At 41.1% G+C, this 21,027-nt stretch overlaps 1 protein-coding gene across 1 annotated transcript in view; it reads left to right on the forward strand.

Annotated features, from left to right (window-relative positions):
* Positions 1-4,918, forward strand: part of TPH2 (tryptophan hydroxylase 2) — a 110,951-nt gene extending 106,033 nt beyond the window's left edge. Inside the window, exons 10-11 of the mRNA XM_006146197.3 lie at positions 3,819-3,952; positions 4,071-4,918. Coding sequence (XP_006146259.1) covers positions 3,819-3,952; positions 4,071-4,245 — 309 coding nt within the window. The 3' untranslated portion in view covers positions 4,246-4,918. The remainder of the gene's footprint in view (positions 1-3,818; positions 3,953-4,070) is intronic.
* Positions 4,919-21,027: the final 16,109 nt, after the last annotated feature.

Consider the following 21,027-nt stretch of genomic DNA (forward strand, 5'->3'; position numbering starts at 1 on the left):
CCCTTCAGCTTATCCAACAGTAAAGTGGCAGCCCAACCTGGGGAAGTCACACTCATTTGGTAACATAAATGTAGCTGCTGGGACAGGACACATAGAACCCAGATCTCCTGGTTTCCAGGCCTGTGCCCCTGTCTTTAGCACTGTGGGAAAGTTTGAAAGAGGGCATTTAGGGAGCGTTCCCATGAGAGAAGGTGACTCTCAAACAGTCCTGCACTTTAAAAATGACTAGAGAGCAAAAGACTGTCAGCCAGACTCTGTCAGCATTGTAAAGCTCCTCTCTGTAAGAAATTGGATTAATTCTTGCAAACTTCAGGGTATCAGGCTCTTAACACTTCAGGAAGGATTCACCACAGCGTTCCCTGGGGACATCAAGAAATTTGGCTCAATGTTTACAGAGAATCCACTTCACCATAGAGGAGAAGGTGCAAACTAAAGCAGCTTAAAGAGAGACATGGGTAGGAGCTGCGAAGCACGCTTAGGAGGGCTTTTCCACTGGGCAGTGAACTTTGGGATCTGGGGACACATGGCTGCTATTTATACCCCGGGGGGTCTCCTATACTACTCAGAGATAAGAGACTTCATGAATTGCATGGATATCCCTGGCGGTCCTCATGCAGGGGTGCTCATCGTAGGGTAAATGAGCTGGGTATAATCACCACCCCTTTTGTTGGCCTCATTCATTGGCTCATCCCACAACTCTGAGCTCTTGTCATTCTCTGGGTTAATCCAGGGTACCAGTATTCCCATATTACCAACCAGTCAAGGAGCATCCCTAGTTCCAAACTCCATGTGTGGAGAAGTTGCTGGTAAGGTAACCAGAATATCATTGACAGTAGCCTTCTGATAGGCATTTTTGAGAGCTTAAAACAACTAGCTTTCAGTATTTTGAGACCAGCAGTTAGCATAATGGCTATGTCGCTGGACTCCCTCGTAGTCGACCGCGGTTCACGTCCTGGACCCGGTGGCTTAAAACTCACACCAGGCGCGTGTGCATGTGTGCCCAAGATCCTGAGAGAATGGAGGAGAAGGGATTGCAGTGTGGCTATCCCCCCTGGGTGGTGATCTCTCGCTTTCTGTCCCTCTGTCTCTGTCTGTGGCAAGCGCACGTGCCATATAGCAAAAGCCTCTCCAAAAGAAAAAAAGAAAAAAAAAAAAACTCGCTTTCAGTATTTTTCTTTAAAAATTACTCTACCGAAGTATGATCTGTGTAGTGCCTAATGGTCTTTGCCTCAAACTCCATGCTGTGAATCTGTAAATTCTTCTTGAAATCTGGGCGGTGCCTGCTGCCCTGTGTGCCTTTTCTTGATCTACTCTATTCCTCGCCTGTTAAAATGACTAGATGGAATCATCCAAACATCCAGTGGAATTGTCATATGTTGAATTTTTCTAAAACCACACTATTTTCAGTCTTTGTAATTGTATACACACATTCTGGAAGCATCCTCTTTATATAGCAACTGCTGTAGAAGCACTAGAGGCCCAGGTGGGTTAGTTCCATTCCCTTCTTGAGCTCATTCTTGAACCAAGTTGGAAAGTCTTTGGATCAGCAGGGTCCTCCCAGGGAAGCGATGGCTACAATGTTCTTATAGCCTGTTCTACACCACTCTGGTCTGGCCCCTCAATTTGGTGATGGGAGAATAGAAAGTTCAAGAACAGTGAGTCAGCCACTGTCCTTCTGTCTGTATGGGGTGATGGACGAGTGGACAATCAGAGCAATAAACTACAATCAAATGTAACCAGAGTGCATGGCTGCAATGAAAGCAACTACAAAGTCCCCAAACCACAGCAAGTCAATCAGACGCCAATTCTTTGCAGAGGAGCCAACAGCTCTTAGAAAAAGATATTTCGTTCCTTGGAACTGTGAAGTCGTCTTTAAAATATAAATAGAATTATTGGTCCTGTGGAGTCCAAATACCCTGATGTTCACTGCACCGCACGGCATCCAACGCAAATGCATTTCAGGCGCAGTGACCTTCTGCATATAATGAAGTTGTTCTATGGGCCAAAAAAATGAGTTCAGTCTGAGAGGCCCTTTGCATTCTGTGATTCATATCTGCATTGATCTGGACAGGGAGCTCGGCAAGAAAGGAAATCGCACACAGGGCAGGGCTGTGTGCCCTTGCTCTTACGTGTCTATCTCTGGTTGTCAACTGCGTGTTCAGACTCAGGGAATCACAGTCTTCTTCCAGGGGCATACATCATTCTGTGCATTTGCAAACGGTTGCGGGAATGTATGAAGAACATGGAACGAGGAAGGGTTTTTCAGTATTTCTCTAGGAAGCCTGAGCAATTAGAAATTGAGAAGGTAGGAAAATCTTTTGGGTGGGCTCCAGAGACTAGAATAGAGCATCTTCAGTCAGAATCATCCATCCCGAATCTCTCATTTAGAGGTGAGGAAATAGAGGCGCCAGAGGGTTAAATGAACTGCCAAGGTTACCCAGTAAGCCAGCAGCCACCCCTAAATCTAGCTGCATTTTTTTAAGCTCTCAGTTCCAGGCAGTTTCTCCTGCTCCTTTTTTTGTCTCTGCTCCTTGCTCCCAACTAATTTATCCCTTAAATTAAGAAAAAGAATCGAGAGGAGTCTTTCTCAAAATACAGTGCACAACCACTGAGGCTCATGTCGCCTTGGTTGCCTTGAAAATGCAGGCTTCTGGATTTCATCCAGACCTTCCAAGGAAAGTGGAGGTATGAGTATTTGTATTTTCACAAGATCCTTGGTAATTCTTACGCACATGATGTCTCAGAACCATCAATCCAGGGTCTATAAATAGGCAGGTAGCACATGGCAGGAAATGACCACTGACTTTTAACATCACTGAATTTGTCTCGAGAACACAGTCATTCACTGTCCCCTGCTGTGCTTAGTGCCCGTCATGTAGTGAGCCGATCAGAGCTAATGATAGTTCAGAGTAATTACACTGGCTTTCCCGTTTCTCTAATGCCTGCTCTGGGCAGAACTGTAACTATTAATATTAGTTTTTTCCCCCCACAAGCGGCAATATTTGTTTGCTGTGTATTGCTCTGCTGTACTTGGTGGAAGGTAAATGAATGCTTTGCAAGTACCCTCAAATATACAGGCCCTCTCCAGACTCTGTTGATGCACAGTAACTGGCCTCAAAACGTCTCGCAATGAGTCTACAAACAGTTCAGAGCCCAAATTACCTCTCCACGCAGGTAATTATTACTTCTGCCATTTAAGTGAAATTTCAGTACATTGCTTATAGCCATAAATTGAGGAGAATATTTATGCATCTCTGCTTCTATTCATAGCATGGATTTCAAATTCCTTTTTTTTTTGTTGGGATACAGCTCTGAGCTGTTTTTCTGTATGGATTTTGGCTGATAATAAACAAAATAGTACTGGAATTTCATTTCCCCCCCTCAACACCTAATAGACTTAAAAAAACCCCAAAATAAACAAAAAGCACGAATACTCGATTTACCTGCACACAGAATTCCGTGGATCATGGCAGACGAGTAGCTAAGCAGCTGCGTGGGATGACCTCGCTATTGAATGCGCTGTGAGATTGTGATGTCATGGCGTTTTTCTGTATGGATTTTGGCTGATAATAAACAAAATAGTACTGGAATTTCATTTCCCCCCCTCAACACCTAATAGACTTAAAAAAACCCCAAAATAAACAAAAAGCACGAATACTCGATTTACCTGCACACAGAATTCCGTGGATCATGGCAGACGAGTAGCTAAGCAGCTGCGTGGGATGACCTCGCTATTGAATGCGCTGTGAGATTGTGATGTCATGGCACTTTGGAGGCCTCAATACGGAGTTTAACGGGTTTTGTGGTATTTTTTGCAGCATGCTCTTTCTGACAAGGCATGTGTGAAAGCTTTTGACCCAAAGACAACCTGCTTACAGGAATGTCTTATCACCACCTTCCAGGAAGCCTATTTTGTTTCAGAAAGTTTTGAGGAAGCCAAAGAGAAGATGAGGTAAACTTTTTCTTACACCTAGAGAAAATGACTATTTTTTGTGACTTTGCCCTTTTCGTCTATCTCATATATCAGTGGAGGCTGATCCCCTGTCCTTACGTTTCTGTTTATTCTGCAGGGACTTTGCGAAGTCCATTACTCGTCCCTTCTCAGTGTACTTCAACCCCTACACACAGAGTATCGAAATTCTGAAAGACACCAGAAGTATTGAGAACGTGGTGCAGGACCTCCGCAGCGATTTGAACACCGTGTGTGATGCCTTAAACAAAATGAATCAGTATCTGGGGATTTGATGCCTAGAACCAGTGTGGTTGCCAGCACAATCTTTTGTGGGCCTAGCAGCCATTCAGTCAATGTCATATAACACCAGTAACTTTCTTTGTCATGGTTTGGCTAGGAAGCATGCATTCTGTATTATCTGTACCTACTTGTAACTTCCCGTGTTAATGTGTGAAGCACCATGAAGAATCCAACGGCAGGTAGTCATTCATTGTATGAAAGATTGTAATATGCTTAAATGTCTTAAACAGAGTTAACCTTCTGCTTATATCCTTAACCAAACTGCATCTATTTAAAATGTGTAACAAATAGCCCTCTTATGATTCTCGTGTATGACCTTTTCTTCCTGGGATCTGAGCTTTTCTTCTGTGTTCATTAGATAAAATGAAAATAGCAGTGAAGCTGTTTTATTTCCAATACTATCAGTGTTTTCACAGTATTATTTGAGATAAACTCAGAATTGTAGGAAAGTTCCTATCATAAGAGCAACAGATGCAGTATTCTGTTTCAAAAATTGTGGAGGTAACATAGTAGTTGCAATGATTTTTTTCAGGCTGAGTATTTATATGATGCAAGAAAAGAACTTTTTACAAATGGAATAATAGGATGCATTAACCTTGTTGAAACTGAATTGTGGCAAGCTTCCTGAAGTACTTTGGAAGATAACATTCCCAAAAGGACATTATGAAAGATCAAACAGTGAAAAACTGAATTTTTATGCTGAAATAAAGTGAATTCTCATGCTCAGGTCTTTGACCCATTTTTTTTTTTTTTCTGGTTAGAGGACAATAAAATAGTAGAGTTATAAAAATCACCTTTGATTGCAAAGATGTGGAAATGGAATCACAGAGAAGTTAAGTGATTTGTCCAAAGTGATCCAGGCAGTAGTATACCGACATTCACAGTTCATTGCATTTTTATTTTAGATTGTTGAAAAGTTCAGTTCGATGGATGCATCTATTTATGTGTAGTCAGAGAAAGGAAACTAGTGCCTATCAAAATCAAAGTTGATTAATAAGTACGACTTGGTTTGCTATCCAGGGTTACCAGCAGTACTGTGTTGTTTCCCTGTACAGCCCTGAACCAGGCCAGATCTATGGGCAGTGGTCTACATTCCCAAAGTTCAGGCAACTGTGGGTAAAGCAAAGCAGTAGTGATACATCATACATTTCTGTTGCTTTTTGCCATGAAATTAGGTGATTAAGTGAACAAACAAAAGAACTGTTGAATGAATGAATGAATGAATTTATTCTTCTGATACCTTCACTGAACACCACACTATTCTCCCCCAGTTGAATTTTTGGTAGTACAGGAGGGGACAAGAAAAAAGTAGAGAAGACAAAGATGACAAAATAACTTTTAGCAAATATAAAATATTTACTTGAACAGTTTCTAATGATGTCCTTTTAATAAAAAAATGTATATAATGTCATACTAATTCATACTCTTAATTGGGCCCATTATCATCAGAACTTTTTGACTAAATATATTCAAGAGGAACATTAGAAAGAGTTAAAATATTTATCAGAAAGAGGCCAAAATAAAATGAAAATTCAGGGGTTTGAATATTGGTTTCTTAACTATTGAGGATCTTTCATTTCTGAAGCATTGTGAAAGCAACTGAGGTTTTTAGAAGGGATTTGGTAGCTAGAATGTGAGAGTCATAAAACTGAAATGCTGTTTTCGGTAAAGGAGCTAGTGTTTTTAAAATGATTGGTGGTGGACCAGCAGGTGGCGTAGTGGTTAAGGGCACTGGACTCCCACGTGGCCAACCCCAGTTCAAGTCCCGGATCTGGTGGCTTGCTTTTCTTTCTCTGTCTTATTCTGTCCCTCTCTGGTCAAAGTAAAATAAATCAATAAGTAACGTTAAATAAGATAATTCTAAAAAAATGATTGGTGATAGAAGAATGAGCAAGTGGAGCCAAATGAAAAAGATCTAGAATCATCAAGCAGTTGTCTATTTAACAGTTTGAAAGATCCATAAATATACATACAGTTCCATATCTTGCTTTGTTAGATGTAGATTATTGTGAAAACTGTTCACTTAGAAACATAATTCAGAACAATAAGTCTCCTGAGTTTTAGAACTAATGTTAAATTTTCTCAGAGGAGAAAATCGGTTAAGAAACTCTAAATATTTGCTTTCCACGTTACTTCTGTAATTTGGTGTTGCTTTAGACACATGTCCTGGAACAGCATATGTATATATATTTTCATAAAAACAATACCCTTAAGTATTCATCAAGCATTACCATTTAGTCCCATAAAATGGGAGCTTCTTAGTTAAATGTCCTTGAGAGAGAGAATTGTATTTCATTGTAAAAGAGATTCCCAACACATAAGACATTTGAGGTGTCTTCGGCTTGGCTTATAGCAGAATCTTCAGTTTTCTTACATGTATAAAATCTATCTTGTTTCAAAAATAGTAGAGTTGCAAAGTAAATAGGCTTCCCCACAGAGCTTATGGAGGTTTCATACAAGGAGGAGGAATTACCTGATTCTTTTTAGATTTGTTCCCTATTTGGACTAGCAGGAACCATGGTTTTCACCCTGTGAAACAATGGAATCATGGTTTTCATTTGTTGTGAGCATTTAACATGTAAATGCCCTTACAGCTAATGGTGGGAAAAATCCTATAAAATTTAATAGCCATCATAGGAAAAGTGTTGGCAGCAAAAAGTCTCTGAATAAAAACAGTACATCCCAATAATCACGGCCAGCTTCTTGTCATGTCTGATACCTGCTCAGTACAACCATTTGTCTCAATTATGCCTCATGACTTTAAAGCGAAGTTAAATAGATCCAAGGGCAATTACAAATGTAAAGACTCTTGCTCACTGTCATCCCACTGTGAGTTGTGACTTTATTTTGGCTTTGCCGTTAACTTCTGTAGTTAGCTAATGCAAAATTAATAAAAGACCCTGGCAAAACCAAGTTCCTTATGCATGATAGTTTATAAAAGATTGTCAAAATCTGGTAAGTTCAATGTTATTCTTGAAGCATTTTTGTCTGAGTTTGAGTTGGGTATCCAGTGTATTATTATTAATTTTTTTTGGAGAGGTTTTTGCTATAGGACATGTACGCTCGCCAGAAAGACAGAGAGATAGAGAGACAGAAAGTGGGAAATCACCACCACCCCCAGCAAGAATGGCCATGCCACAATCTCTTCTCCTCCGTTCTCCTCCTGGGATCTTGGGCACACATGCATGCACACATACTCGGCGTGAGTTTAAGCCACCGGGTCCAGGACTTGAACCACGGTCTACTACATGGGAGTCCAGTGACATAGCCATTATGCCAACTGCTTGTCTCTCTACTGTATTCTTAAATGATCAGTTTAATTGGCACAAGAGCCTAATGCAGTGTTTAGAAACTGTACCTTTTTAAGAGTGGGGGACTTTGACCAACCCCCCCCTCCTTTTTTTTGCACATTAGTGGTAAGGGTTGTGAGACTTGGGTTTCAGGCTTAGTCTCGTTTAGTTACTAGGGAATTTATAAATGATCTTTATTGGGATAATGGATCTGTGCTTGTCTTGCTTGCTGGAAGTAAATGTGCCTGAGCCTAATGAATGTAAAGTGTTGCAACATTTGCCAACATGAAAGTCTAAAATGAAAAAACCTTCCACTTCAATGTGGAAGCAAATAGAAATACAAAGTTTCATTTTCAAATGGAGTCATGGCTCACATCATCTCATTTTCTTCCTTCGAGGAGGAAAACATTAACATAAGATGTAGTTGTCCTCCAATTCATTTGATCTAATTTCCAACTTCTAAAGAATCAAGCAGTGGTGCTTACTCTCATGAACCTTGTCTTACTTATAATGAAAAAGAATGAAGCCCAGAGTTTTCAAGTGTGTCTGAGTTTTGTTCCATTTTTTGTTTGTTTGTTTGTTTTGTTTTGTTTGTTTGTTTTCCCTTCTTCGATTTCCACAGACATTTTCTTATTTTGGGAAATGATTCTTATGCAGATTGCCATGTTCTGGGAAAAATCAGGGAATAACAGTGGGAACTGTTCCTCTAATATTAGATTTGCTTATGTTCAAAATAAAACAGTGCTGGAACACAAAATGCTGATTCTTTATAATGTGATTTGGGTCTCAACACATTCGTTCAGTCTCTTAGTGCCTACCAGGCATTTTCTCAGGTATTGTTATGGACATAAGATTTAATAAGACAAAAGAGGTTTAGGGAACCAGCAGTTAGCGTAATGGCTATGTCGCTGAACTCCCACATAGTTGACCGCGGTTCACGTCCCAGACCTGTTGGCTTAAAATTCACGCCGGGCGCATGTGCGTGTGTGCCCAAGATCCCGAGAGGAGAATGGAGGAGAAGGGATCGTGGCGTGACCATCCCCCCTGGGGGGTGATTTCTCGCTTTCTGTCTCTATGTCTCTCTCTGTCTGGCTGGCGAGCGCACGCGCCCTATAGCAAAAAACAAAACAAAACAAAACAAAACAAAACAAAACACCTCTCCAAAAAGAGGTTTTTGTGCCCTTTGAATTTCCCATCTAGTGGGAAGATACAGACAAAAGCAGACAAGTCAAAATTGTGTCACATTTCTTTGACAATAAAGTAGTCTGATAAAAGAACAATGGGGAGATTGAGTGCGGTGGGTTGGGAAGGACCTTCTGAGCAGGTGGTATCTGACCAAGAACTACAGGATGAGAAGAAGCCAGGCATGATGAGGGCCAAGGAAAGTGTTCCTGGAAGAGGCACCAGCAACACCAAAGGTTCTAAGGCAGAAATGAGGTGCAGGTGTTTGAGGAAGAGATCGATACCAGGGGATGGGATGACATTAAGGCAACACTTGAGGCAAGGGTGAGACAGTCCAGGGTTCCTTAAAGGGTCAAGAGTACTCTACATGTAGTAGAAAGTCACTGAAGGGCGGTAAGTAAGCCAATGACAAGATTGACTTAGATTTTTGAGAACTTACTCAGGCTGCTGTGTAGAAATGGATTGTAGGGGGCTTGGAAGGCAAGGGGTGAGGACAAGAGAAGCAGCAGTAAAACCAATGAGAAGGTCGTTGTAGTACTGGGAGTCCGCCAAGTCAATATTTTGGCGGATTGCGGTGGACATGGTCAGAAATAGTTGTAATATATTGGCTACAAAGTTAAGTGGGTGGTGAGAAACATCAGATGGGAACATGGGAGAAGCGAGGCTAATTAGTACGGGGGCTACTTTCCTTTGACTGGAGAGCAGTCATCTAATGAGATCTTGTGTATCTTGCACCTACTTAAAGCTTCCTTTGATAAAACAACATTATCGTTCAACTTTATCTGGCCAGCTCCTAAGGAAGGAAAGCTAGACTGGAAAGGAAATGTTTCTTTGTTTTACGGTTCAGATATTGATGAGAGAAGCAAAACGAAGTAGAAAATAAGGCATTATTGGTGAATGTTGATGGTGCCAACATGCATGATAATTCAGACAAAAACACACAAAATAACTCCCTTCATCTTTAGGCACAATAAATAGTTATGTTCGCTGTGCACTCTGGCCATCTTTTATAGGATGAGGCCATTGTAAATGTAAGTGAACTATTGTCTGTTTCCACTCCTCTCTGCCTCCCCTATTCCCAAGGGTATTATTTCAGATACTCCAGAAAAGGTTCACTTGCTATGATTTCTCCTCTCCAAGGATAGGTCTGGTGTAGCAGCTGGAAGTATATTTCCTTCTTGGGGAAGATTGTAGCGAGCCTGATGTTCAACCCAAGGGCATCTGTGGTTATGGTGCCTGCAAACAGAATTCTCATAATCCAGTCTGGATTCAGTTTTTTTTTTTTTTTATAATTGAGCAACAAAAACATCTGACAGATGTAGGCAGACTAATTTGAAAACTAGATGGCACAAAGAAATCAAGTTCATTTTCTGTCAAAATCAAATCTCTTAAAAAAGATACAAAGCAAGTCCTTATCTTATAGGTTGAGAAAGATAATATTAATTATAGGAAGATGGCAGGAATTTCCTGGTCCCCCTACTTCTGGCAAGCCTTCTTACTTTTTAGCTTGTTTATTTCCATGGAACCAGTAAGATGCTGATTCAGTAGGTCTATTATTCCCAAAGGTTTGCAAACCACTGAACACATCTAATGTACAGCTTGCCCAATTTTAGTGAGCAGCTAACTTCACAGACGTTAATGAGGCCAATTATTGGCAAGTGAATTTGAAGTGAAGAACACATTAGGTTTGCCACTAGAGCAGGTATTTGTTTATCGGGATTGATCGAGGCAAACTTCCTTTTGATCGTTACATCTGATTGATCACTGCACGTGGCATTATGAAAGAATGAGTTTCCCAAATCAGATAGCTACTCAGAAGAAAAATCTCTGCTTTGCAAGGGCAGAACATGTTCCCTATCCATTCCACTGTGAAAGCCTAACCATTAAATCGGAATGGATCCTAATTAGTCTCCTCACAAATCTCTCAAACTTTCTGGTCTTTCCTGTTGAGCGGAACTTAAAAGAAGCCTAAATTCCTCCCTTGCCCACATACAGTCAATATCAAAGAAAATAACGTGCACGGGAATAGTTACTGCAAAAAATGAGTGCAGACATAGCAATCCTGATTTGAAGTGGCATTGGAAAGTATAATTTGATTCACCCAGCCAAATGATTACTGCAAGTACAGATCATCAGCAAGGCCCACTCCAGGACATTTGAATTGGTGATCAGCTGACAGCTAATTGCTAGACTGAGTCTGCCTGGGAACAGAGGGAATGAAAAAAATCCTCATTACTCCTACGAACTCTTAGCCTGGACAGAGGCTGTTTTATCATGTTGGAACTATGTTTGGCAGGGTGGTTGTCAGTACAACCACCTCTCATTTGCCCAGCACCCCTCTCTTCCTTGTCCAGAAACTGTAATTGTACCGCCAGTTTTCCTTTTGTGAATCCTAGTCTGGTTAGTTCATAACTTAGGTGGGTTTAGTCAATGAGCCATTGCAAAGCAGCATCAAAAAGTTCGTAGAAAATATGAAATCAAAGTGTTAGTATACTTTGGTGCAAAGAAAAATAATTCAATTCCATATGTAGTTTTTTTTTCATAATATGCATTTTCCAGAAAATTTCAAAGACCCCTAATGAATTCTCCTGCCCACAGCAATTGGTTCAGAGGTGGGCCATCCCCTGAGTTATGCCAATTAAGGTCCAACCCTGGTGCTTTTCTGGAACTATTGAAAAAGATGTGTGCAGCTTTTGTTTGTGATTGTAAGGTGTTGGGATATGAGTCTGGAACGTCTATGGATCACTACAGAGAGGATGCAGGGCCAAGAATAAGAGGTGGAGACAGTCTTCACGGCATTGTCAAACTCATGAACTTAGCTACACCTGAAGCCAGATGCACCTCTGGGCTGTGCAGGGCCATGAGCCAATAAATGGCCCCTCCTGCTCTGCTCTCATTTCCCTGCTGCTGTCCTGGGCACTAAAAAACTGCTCATATCTGGGATAAAGGCACAGAGGAGAGGCAGGTGATTGGAGATGGGCTTTCTTCACACTTTTCCTCTGGATTCTGGGAATCACAGTTTCTTGGAGAACTACAATTTATGTCCTTTTGGCTTAGCCTGTGCCGTAGAAATATGGGATGTTTGGCCTGTTTATTGTCCTTCAATGTTGGGGACAGGATGACTTCTTCCAGTGAGATGTCACCGGCACAATTGCTCAGCAGAAGTGTTTAATTGGGTTCTAGGTGACAGCTTGAGATCAAATCTGTAGGTCACTGATTTGTTCCCTGGAAAAAGAATATCAAAGCGAATTTGACTTGAGCCGAGAGGCAGCTTAGATAGCTGGGTAAGACTTCTGCTGGCCTAGTTTTTCACTGTCACTCTTAGCAGCTGGTTTTCTTTCTTTTTTGGAGAGGTTTTCGCTATAGGGCGTGTGCGTTTGCCAGAAAGACAGAGAGAGACAGAAAGTCAGAAAGCGAGAAATCACCCCCCGGGGGGATGGCCATGCCGCAATCCCTTCTCCTCCATTCTCCTCTTGAGATCTTGGGCATGCACACACATGCACCTGGCATGAGTTTAAGCCACCGGGTCTGGGACTGGAACCGCGGTCGGCTACATGGGAGTCCAGAGACATAGCCATTACACCAACTGCTGGTCCCAGGAGCAGCTGGTTTTCATTCGGACTGGGCACCTTTACTTTTACATTTTTCCCCTTAAGATTATTTAATTTTATTAATTATTATTAGTTTAAATTTGTTATAGGTTATGCACACTCACTTGAGAGAGACAGAGCAAGAGAAAGCAAGAAAACAAGCTGCCAGGACCAGGACTTGAACCACGGCTGGCCATGTGGGAGTCCAGTGCCTTAACCACCAGGCCACCTGCTGGCCCCAGGGCTTGGCACCTTTACAAAAAACTTACTCTTAGAGTATAGTAGAGAAGACATGGCTTTGAAATCAGGTAGACAGGGTCACAGATTCTATTCTGCCTCCTATCTAGTCGGGCCATTGCTAGATTTACTGACAGTTACCGAGTTAAGGTTTAGTTTTCTGTAAAACGGGAGTGTGACCACTTTCTTATGGACTTAACCATGACCAGTATTATCCATACATATCACTGAACTGTGCAAGTTGGCCCTGAGCATTCCACGACTCTCTCTCAGAAAAACTAGGAGGGCAGAGTGGTTGGAGGGTATCATGTTCTAGTCACCAGGCCACCTGCTAAAGGGAAGGCCCAACCAGTCCCACTCTGTGTCAGAGGTACTGCGTTCCCAAGGCGCCATTTCAAAGAGCAATTGCTTCAGGTTGTCTCTGATGACAATCAAGTTCTGGTCAGAGGGAACAAATTAAGCCCAGAATATAAATGTATTTTATTTGCCGAGCAGGAAGGGAAGTGCCAAGTGAAAATAGGAAATTGGAATATTATGTGTTGGGAGAGCAATTCCTTTCATCCTTGCAGCTAATGGACTGAGCAAAAAGTGAACAATTTGTTTCGTGTGATGATTCACTAACACTAACTGACAAGGTTTCCATTTCTGAGTCCCATCCGGCATTCAGTCGCTTGTTTTGTAGTGCAATAGCGCAATTATCTGTCTATCTTTTGCATTGCATAAACAGGACGTCTGCGATGTATGTGAGGAATAACCATAACTGCTTACATCCTCCCCGTTAAAGGAAGCAACGAGGGACAGGCAATATGAAGCGGCTCCTACTTGCCTTAAAATACCCATCTGTTCCTTTAGAGATGTCCTCCTCTCTGGAGAATTCACTTTTAGGAAGATACTCTAATGTAAGAAGGGGAACAGTAGCTGGATTCAGTTTCACTTAGGACTTTATTCGTGTCTCCTTTTCATCTTTGTTGTTAATCAAACAGCATTAAAAGGAGTGTGAATTCTGACCCCCAGCCTAGAAACAGCAGTCACACAAGCACCGAGGTGAATAGTGACATGTGACAGCCCGGCTCATTTCCGGAGGGCTTATAAGGAAATACCAGCCCAGTCTTTGTTTATTTTCCATTTCTAAACACTTCCTTTGTTGACTTTCATTTTCATATTACTTGTATAATTGATGAAAAGCAGAACTTTATTACAAAATGAGGAGACTTAAACACTTTGTGTAAAAATGGAATTAAAGTGAGAAGTTTTTTATTTAGTGCAAAAATTTCTGAAATACATGGACAGTTTTAATTTTTTTTAGAATTATTTAACCGTATTAATTATTATTATCCTCTTTGCATTTTCTATAGGGCACGTGCACTCACCAGAGACATGGAAGGAGAAAAAGAGAAAGAGATCGAGAAAGAGAAAAGTGAGAAAGCAAGCTGCCAGGTCTGGGACTCAAACCACAGTCGGCCATGTGGGAGTCCAGCGCCTTTACCTCCATGCTTCCTGCTGGCCACGTGGACATTTTTTCATAGTACAAATTTCCATGAGCTTTTGAAAGACCCCTCTTCCATGATTCATGGGACCAAAGAGTAGGGATCTAGTGGTTTTTCAAAAGGGTCTAGAGCTGATACTGGGAAGATTTCAGAAGTTCCTCTCTGCCTTCACCTTTGCCTTCTGTGAACATCTGTTTCATTCTACTTTCTGTGACTCTCTTTTATTCTTCTTTTTCTCTGCAGATGGAGCCTTTCTACTTACCCATCTGCATGGGGATATGTTGATGTTTCAACTCCTGAGTTTGTGTGTTACAGTTTTAAGCAAAAATAGAGTTAATGCCTCTGAATTCAAATTCCAACTTGCTGGGAAACAGAATCTGATCCAGTACAGGTCGACTGTCCATTTCTGGTTGGGTTGATTGTGGCTAGTGTGGAAAAGCAGGGTGGTGTAAGTGTGGCTGCAGAGACCCTCACATGTGGGTGAGAAGGCAATTCTGGAAGAAGATGGGTTAGGCAGAAAACCTAATAGGTGTTTGTAGTCCGGATTATAAATGTTGTCCCAATTTGAAACTCAGTGTGCCTAATGGATCTGTCCTTGGGTCCAAAATGCTCAGAGTTGGGGTTGGCTCTTATGTCTGTGTCTCATTTGTATCACCCCCTCCCCTTTTGCATTTGCTGACTTTTCACCCACATGTTCTAGATTGTAGTGTAGGTGAAATGAACCCATCCTAGAGGTAAACCACTTTGGCCCACTCCTTCACCCCCTCTCCCTGCTCCTTAGCCACTCTGTGGCTGACATCATCTCAGACTCAGGCTGGTAAGTCTCCAGGGGTCACTTACAGTGGTCTGGTGGCTAGAGAAGACAGAGAGTGAATGCAGAGGGGGAGCATCGAGAGAAGTAGGAGGCTTAGGAATGTGTGTTCCCAGAATGTTCTAATGGATTCCTAATGGGATTCTTGCTTCATTCTGGGAGTGGTATTTTTTTTCTTTAATAACTTATTTCTCTTTATTTCAATTTCTTTTATGCATTCAATCACATCTGGGAGTAATATTTTACTTTCTTTCAAGTGCAAGGTAAATTTTATTTGGCATTGTTTCTATCAAGATACTACCTGAAAGGCTGACATTACCCTAATGCCATTTGACCAGTTAGATACTACATATGTGAGAGGTTTGTGGTACCTATTGTGGGCAAATTTGGTCCTACATCCTTTTTCTGTTTGAAACTTTTCCAAATGTTTTTCTTTGGCCTACCATCACCTTGTATTTGTGATAATTTGAGCTAAACAACCTAGAAAAATAAGGGTAGAGGCTCAAGTTTAAGAGGTCTTTACACAATGTCAAACGCTGTCTTTAATCTTACTATAAGAAAATATTTGACATGTTAGCTTCACTAATGCTTTGGAGTAGAAGCCTCTACCTACACTAAAAATGTTGTCTTTGACCACACTCGATGTTTGAAGATATTTATAGCTTCCCCCTCTCTTTTTTTGAGATATGTAGTTTTTTTTTTTTTAATACATTACAGTGTTTTACTAGCTAATCAGAGTTTGCCATTTAGAATTACCTATCTCAATCCAACAAAAATTAGGTAACTGTGCACTAATATTAATTAGCTTGTTTTGTCAGGATTCATTTAATATCCATTATTTTTAGTATAATTGGTATACATAAAATGAAATCGAAGAGAACATAATGGTGGACTTGCCTGAACATGACATCACATTGCCCTATGTTTTAGAGGCACGTACACACACATACAAATTAAAATGTCTCTCTTTTATTTTATAGAGTAATTTCCTTTTTCTTTTTTTTGAATCAGGCTTAAAGCATATAAGGCAGTTAGTATTCTTCAAATGTGGGTAAGGAAACAGGTTTGCTTAGGCTTCGTGAATATGTCGATTTTCTGTTCTCCGTGATAGACAGGCTAAGAGTGTCAGATAACCAACTGAGGTCAGATAACCCAACTTGAGTTTCCAATTTTGCTACTAAATAGAGTGATTGACTTAAGCACTCTATTTTATTTGTAAATAGAGAAATAATACAGAGTGACTGTAAAGATGAAGTAAGGTGATATACTTAAAGCATTTAGAATGGTACCTACCACCTATCTCACAGAGTTTTTGTGAATAGAAAAACACAGAAAAGGTATTTGACTTAATCAATGCCCAAGTGACATTTATAGACACCCAATAAATATGAATCATTATAACCCTATCTATTGTTCTCTTTAAATCATGTGTTCTCATAACTTTTAAGAATTACACAATCAGGGACCAGCAGATGGCATGACGGTTAGGTCACTGGACTCCTACATAGTTGACTGTGGTTTGAGTCCCAGACCTGACAGCTTAAAACTCATGCCAGGTGTGTGTTGTGTGCATGTCCAAAATTCCAAGAGGAGAATGGAGGAGAAGGAATTGTCATGTGGTCATTCCCCATGGAGGATAATTTCTTGCTTTCTGTTTCTCTGGTGAGCACATGTACTCTATAGCAAAAATCTCTCTTTAAAAAAAATTATACAATCAATACATTAACACACTTTTGGGAGGGGAACGAGTCCAAGGTACAAAAGAGAATAGAGGAGTAAGTGAACAGTTTCCTTTGTTCCCCTCTCTTCCCAAATAATAATGGTCAGTCTTTGTTCAGGGAGATTTTGGTTGCCCCACAATTCTATCAATGCTTCCACACTATTCTTTGATAGTAATATTTCTATTCTTCCAATGTATGCAAATTTCCAAGCAAACACAGCTTGAAATTGGATCTACTGTTAGTAATTATAATCTCTACATCCATTTTTTGTGCACAGTATTCACAAACATATTTCTTTCTTAGTGTGGGTGTATTTGGGTCCACAGTATACATACTTTTACTACATTTTAATAGGCATTAAAATTTCCATTTTAATAGACATTTAAAAATATTAAAAAATTATTTATTGATAATAGAGAATGTATGTGCACACATATGCATAACAGAGCTACCCACGACGGGCCTTGTCATGCTACAATGCCTTCCCCTTGCCCTGCAGCTTATAAGGATCCTGGGCACCCACACACCTCCTCCCAGTCTGTTTTCAAGCTCACTGGGAATCAGAACCTACAGTTGCCATGTGTCTTCCAGCAGTTCAGTTTGCTACCAACTGTACCACCAGCTTGGACTTTTTATAGACTTTTTTCCCCTTTAATTTTCTATTATTACACATGATATTCTAAAGAAATATTCTTTGTAGTTTATATGCTTACTTTTGAACACGTGTGACTATTTCAGGTGATAACTTTCAGGAAGTGAGAATTCAACATAAAGGAATGTGCACATTGACAGTTTTAATAGCAATAGCCAAAATGCCTTTCACAAAAAGCTTCTTGAAAAATGCATCCCCAATTTAAAAAACTACCACTAACTGTGAGACATCCCATTTCTTCATTTTAACCCAACAGTCAGTATTATCAGTCATAAACACTTTTGCCAATTGGAGGAGCAAAGAATGAAATATCACTCTATTGTTCAATTTGCATACGCCCAGTGAGGTAAAATAACTTATTTCCAAATTCTGGAAGTATTATTTCTTGGAGTACTTTTTAACCCTGCACTCTTTCTCCTTTTCTTCTAAGATGACAAACATCAGAAGTTGAAGTCTCGTAAGTCTCTGAAGTTCTTGACTCTTTTTTTTTTTTTGGTCTGTTTTCTCTCTGTGGTTCATACTGCTCAATTTCTGTTGTTCTGTCTTCACGTTTACTGATTCTTTCCCAGTCCCATTCATTCTGCAGTTTTGCCTATAATCATCTTTTTATTATGGTTTTTGTGTTTCTCAGTTCTAAAATTTCCACTTGGCTTTTTTTTTATATCTTCTATATACCTCTGCTGAGACTGAGGCTTGCTTTTTTTTTCTTCTTTTTTGCCAGTGGATGCATGTGCTTGCAAGAGAGAGAAGGAGAGAGAAAGCACCCAACGGCACTTGATCGCACTACCATTCTTTTCCCTCCATTTCTCCTTTCTATCAGGATTTTGGGTATTCGTGCACACACGCCTGGCCTGGTGTTCAAGCTGCTGGCACAGGGGTTTGAAATGCATCGGCCATGTGAAATGTCTCTGCGCGCAGTGCTTTCCCACTGCGCTATGAGGCTGGCTCCCTTTGCTCAGACCTTCCATTTCTTTACTGAGACTCTTTTGTATTTGTTTCAAGTATGTTCAATAATTGCTTCTTAGAACATTTTTATGATGGCTGCTTTCAATTATTTGTCAAATCATTTTTTTTTTTTTTGTCAGCAGGCACATGGGCTCACCAGAGAGAGAGAAACAGAAAAGGCACTTCTCAATGGGGCACAGTCATGTCACAATACTTTTTCCTCCGTTTCTCCATTCTATCTGGGTTTTGGACACTTATACGTATGCTATTGCTGTGTTTTTCAAGTGGGATTTGAACTGTGGTTGGACATGTGGGGGGCCGCTTTCAATGCATAGCACTTAACTGCTGTGCTTTGGGAAGGGACTTGCCAGGTAATTCTAACATCTCTGTCATCCTGATGTTGGCATCTATCAGTTGTCTTTCTCCATTCCAATTGAGATTTTCCTGGCTCTTGATATGAAACGTGATTTTTGATGGGAACTTGGGCATTTTATATTTTAAGTTGGTCTTAGCCTTTCTGCTCCTGATGGCTTCCTCTGGCACCACTGTAGCAGAGGAAGCAGTGGGGGCCACCTTCTTACTGCTGGGTTGGAATAGAAGTCTGAGTTCCTTCCTCTGCCTCTGTCGATACCTGGGATGGGGAGTTATCATCTTTCTTTTGAGATAGGACAGAGGAGCCCTTAACTGTCTCCAATGTACCCAGGTGGTCTCCATGGACAGTGTGGGGAGGGTCTAATTGCTGCCCAGTGGTGGTAGAATTCCCAGCTCCCTACTCGTCCTTCTCCAAAATAACCAGCATTGGTGAGTTGGGGGGTGTCTGTGGAAACTGGCTAAGGTGGAAAGTAGAGTTTCCCTCTTTGCCTTTTTGCTGGTGAGGTCGGGGGCCACAGATTTTTCTGCAATTTTGGTTGCAGTAGAGTAGTCATGCTATCTTGCTAGCTTGTGCCTTTTCTGGTATTTTGATTAGAGAGAGTAGATTTTGCTAGGGATATTTCTATTTTGTCTGCACCTGTTGGAGTGTCTAGGTTGCTACCTTCTTCAGCCCTCGGAATAGGATATAGAAGGCAAAAGACAACCTAGGGTATCCACTGCTGAATTATTTGTCCTCTTAGATGGTTGACATCTTCTCTCCATCTTCCACAGTTTTCTTACATTGACTTTATATATAATGTCCAGGACAGAAAGACAGAAAAAGAGTGCTAGAGAAAGACAGAGACACAGAGGAGGCGATAGGGAGGAGAAGTCAGACTTGCTAATTAGACAGTGGTAGTGCTTAGTGGGAGAGGCAGAGCACTGTGCTTCCGGATTAACTAACGGCCTGACCAAAAAAGGGAGCGCATCATCAAGATATGGGAGGGGTCTTACCACTTCCCTCTGCTTTTTTCCTCTTGCTGAGCTACAAAACAACTGTTGCTTCTTGCAGGCGTAAATGGACAATATGCCCCCCCAAGCGCTGTTGGGGTGCTGTAGCTCAAGAACACATCTCATGTATCTTTGGGATGATAAGACAGCAACGTGAGTGGTAAGTTGAAAAGCTTCTCTGTCTGTGAGTCTGTAATGTTATTCTCGGCATCACCCAGCCATGCTCTCATATCTTCCTTTAAGATTCATGGGTGGTGAAGAAGAGGTGGGAGCGATCCCCGGACCGACCAAAGCCTGCGCACCGCTGCATCCCCTGCATCCAGTGCCTACGTCCCGCCGTCGTTGCCACCATGCCCAAGAGAAAGGCTGAAGGGATGCTAAAGGAGAGAAAGCCAAGGTGAAGGATGAACCACTGAGATCTGCAAGGTTGTCTGCAAAACCTGCTCCTCCAAAGCCAGAGCCCGAGCCTAAAAAGGCCCCTGCAAAGAAGGGAGAGAAGGTACCCAAAGGAAAAGAGGGAAAAGCTGATGCTGGCAAGGATGGGGATAACCCTGCAGAAAGTGGAGATGCCAAAACAGACCAGGCACAGAAAGCCGAAGGTGCTGGAGATGCCGAGTGAAGTGTGTGCATTTTTGATAGCTTTGTACTTCTGGTGACTGTACAGTTTGAAATACTGTTTTTTTATCAAGTTTTATAAAAATGCAGAATTTTGTTTCACCTTTTTTTTTAAAAGCTATGTTATTAGCACACAGAACACTTCATTGTTTTTTGGGGAAGGGGCATTTGTCACTAATAGAATGTCTCTGAAGCTGGATTGATTTGGATAACATCTTTCCCTTCTAGTTTTGAGAGACTTCCTCTTGGCACCCGAGAGGAGGGATTCCCTGACGCACATAGCCACCTTGGCACAGATGCCTTGTGGTGTGGAAAACTTAACATTCGCTTTTATGTCCTTTCCCTCTCTGCCTTCAGCATAGACTTAACTCCCTTTAACCAGAGACCTGTGGGGACCTGACCACAGAAAACTGGTTATGCCAGTATGTCAGGCAATCTGGTCTTTCCAGTGACATTGAGATGGCATCCTTCACAAGAGCAGCAGTTCCTTTTCTGTATTGTTGGATCTTCAGGTTGATCATTCTGCCATTTTCATTTCCCGAAAGTCAGGGTCGGCTTGTGAAAAGTTGTTAAACAACATGCTAAATGTGAAATATCAACCCTCACTCTAACCTTTCCCTGTTGAGAGCATCAAATGAAGACTTCATTGGGTTTTATAGTGGCTTTCTGATTTTGGTAGTCCATTGAAGAAGGGAGTTTGAAAGTTGTTGTATACTGTTAACGATTGTCTGCCCATGTCCTGCCTGAAATACCATGATTGTTTATGAAAAGTATCTTTAATAAAGCTGGATACAGTTTGAAAAAAAAAAGTTTCATGGGTAAAGTTTGTTGAACTCATTTAGTCAAAATACTTATCGAGCACTACTGCACAGTCATAGGTATA

Source organism: Tupaia chinensis, unplaced genomic scaffold (assembly GCF_000334495.1).
Source record: "Tupaia chinensis unplaced genomic scaffold, TupChi_1.0 Scaffold000168_1, whole genome shotgun sequence".
In the NCBI taxonomy this organism is placed as follows: domain Eukaryota; kingdom Metazoa; phylum Chordata; class Mammalia; order Scandentia; family Tupaiidae; genus Tupaia; species Tupaia belangeri.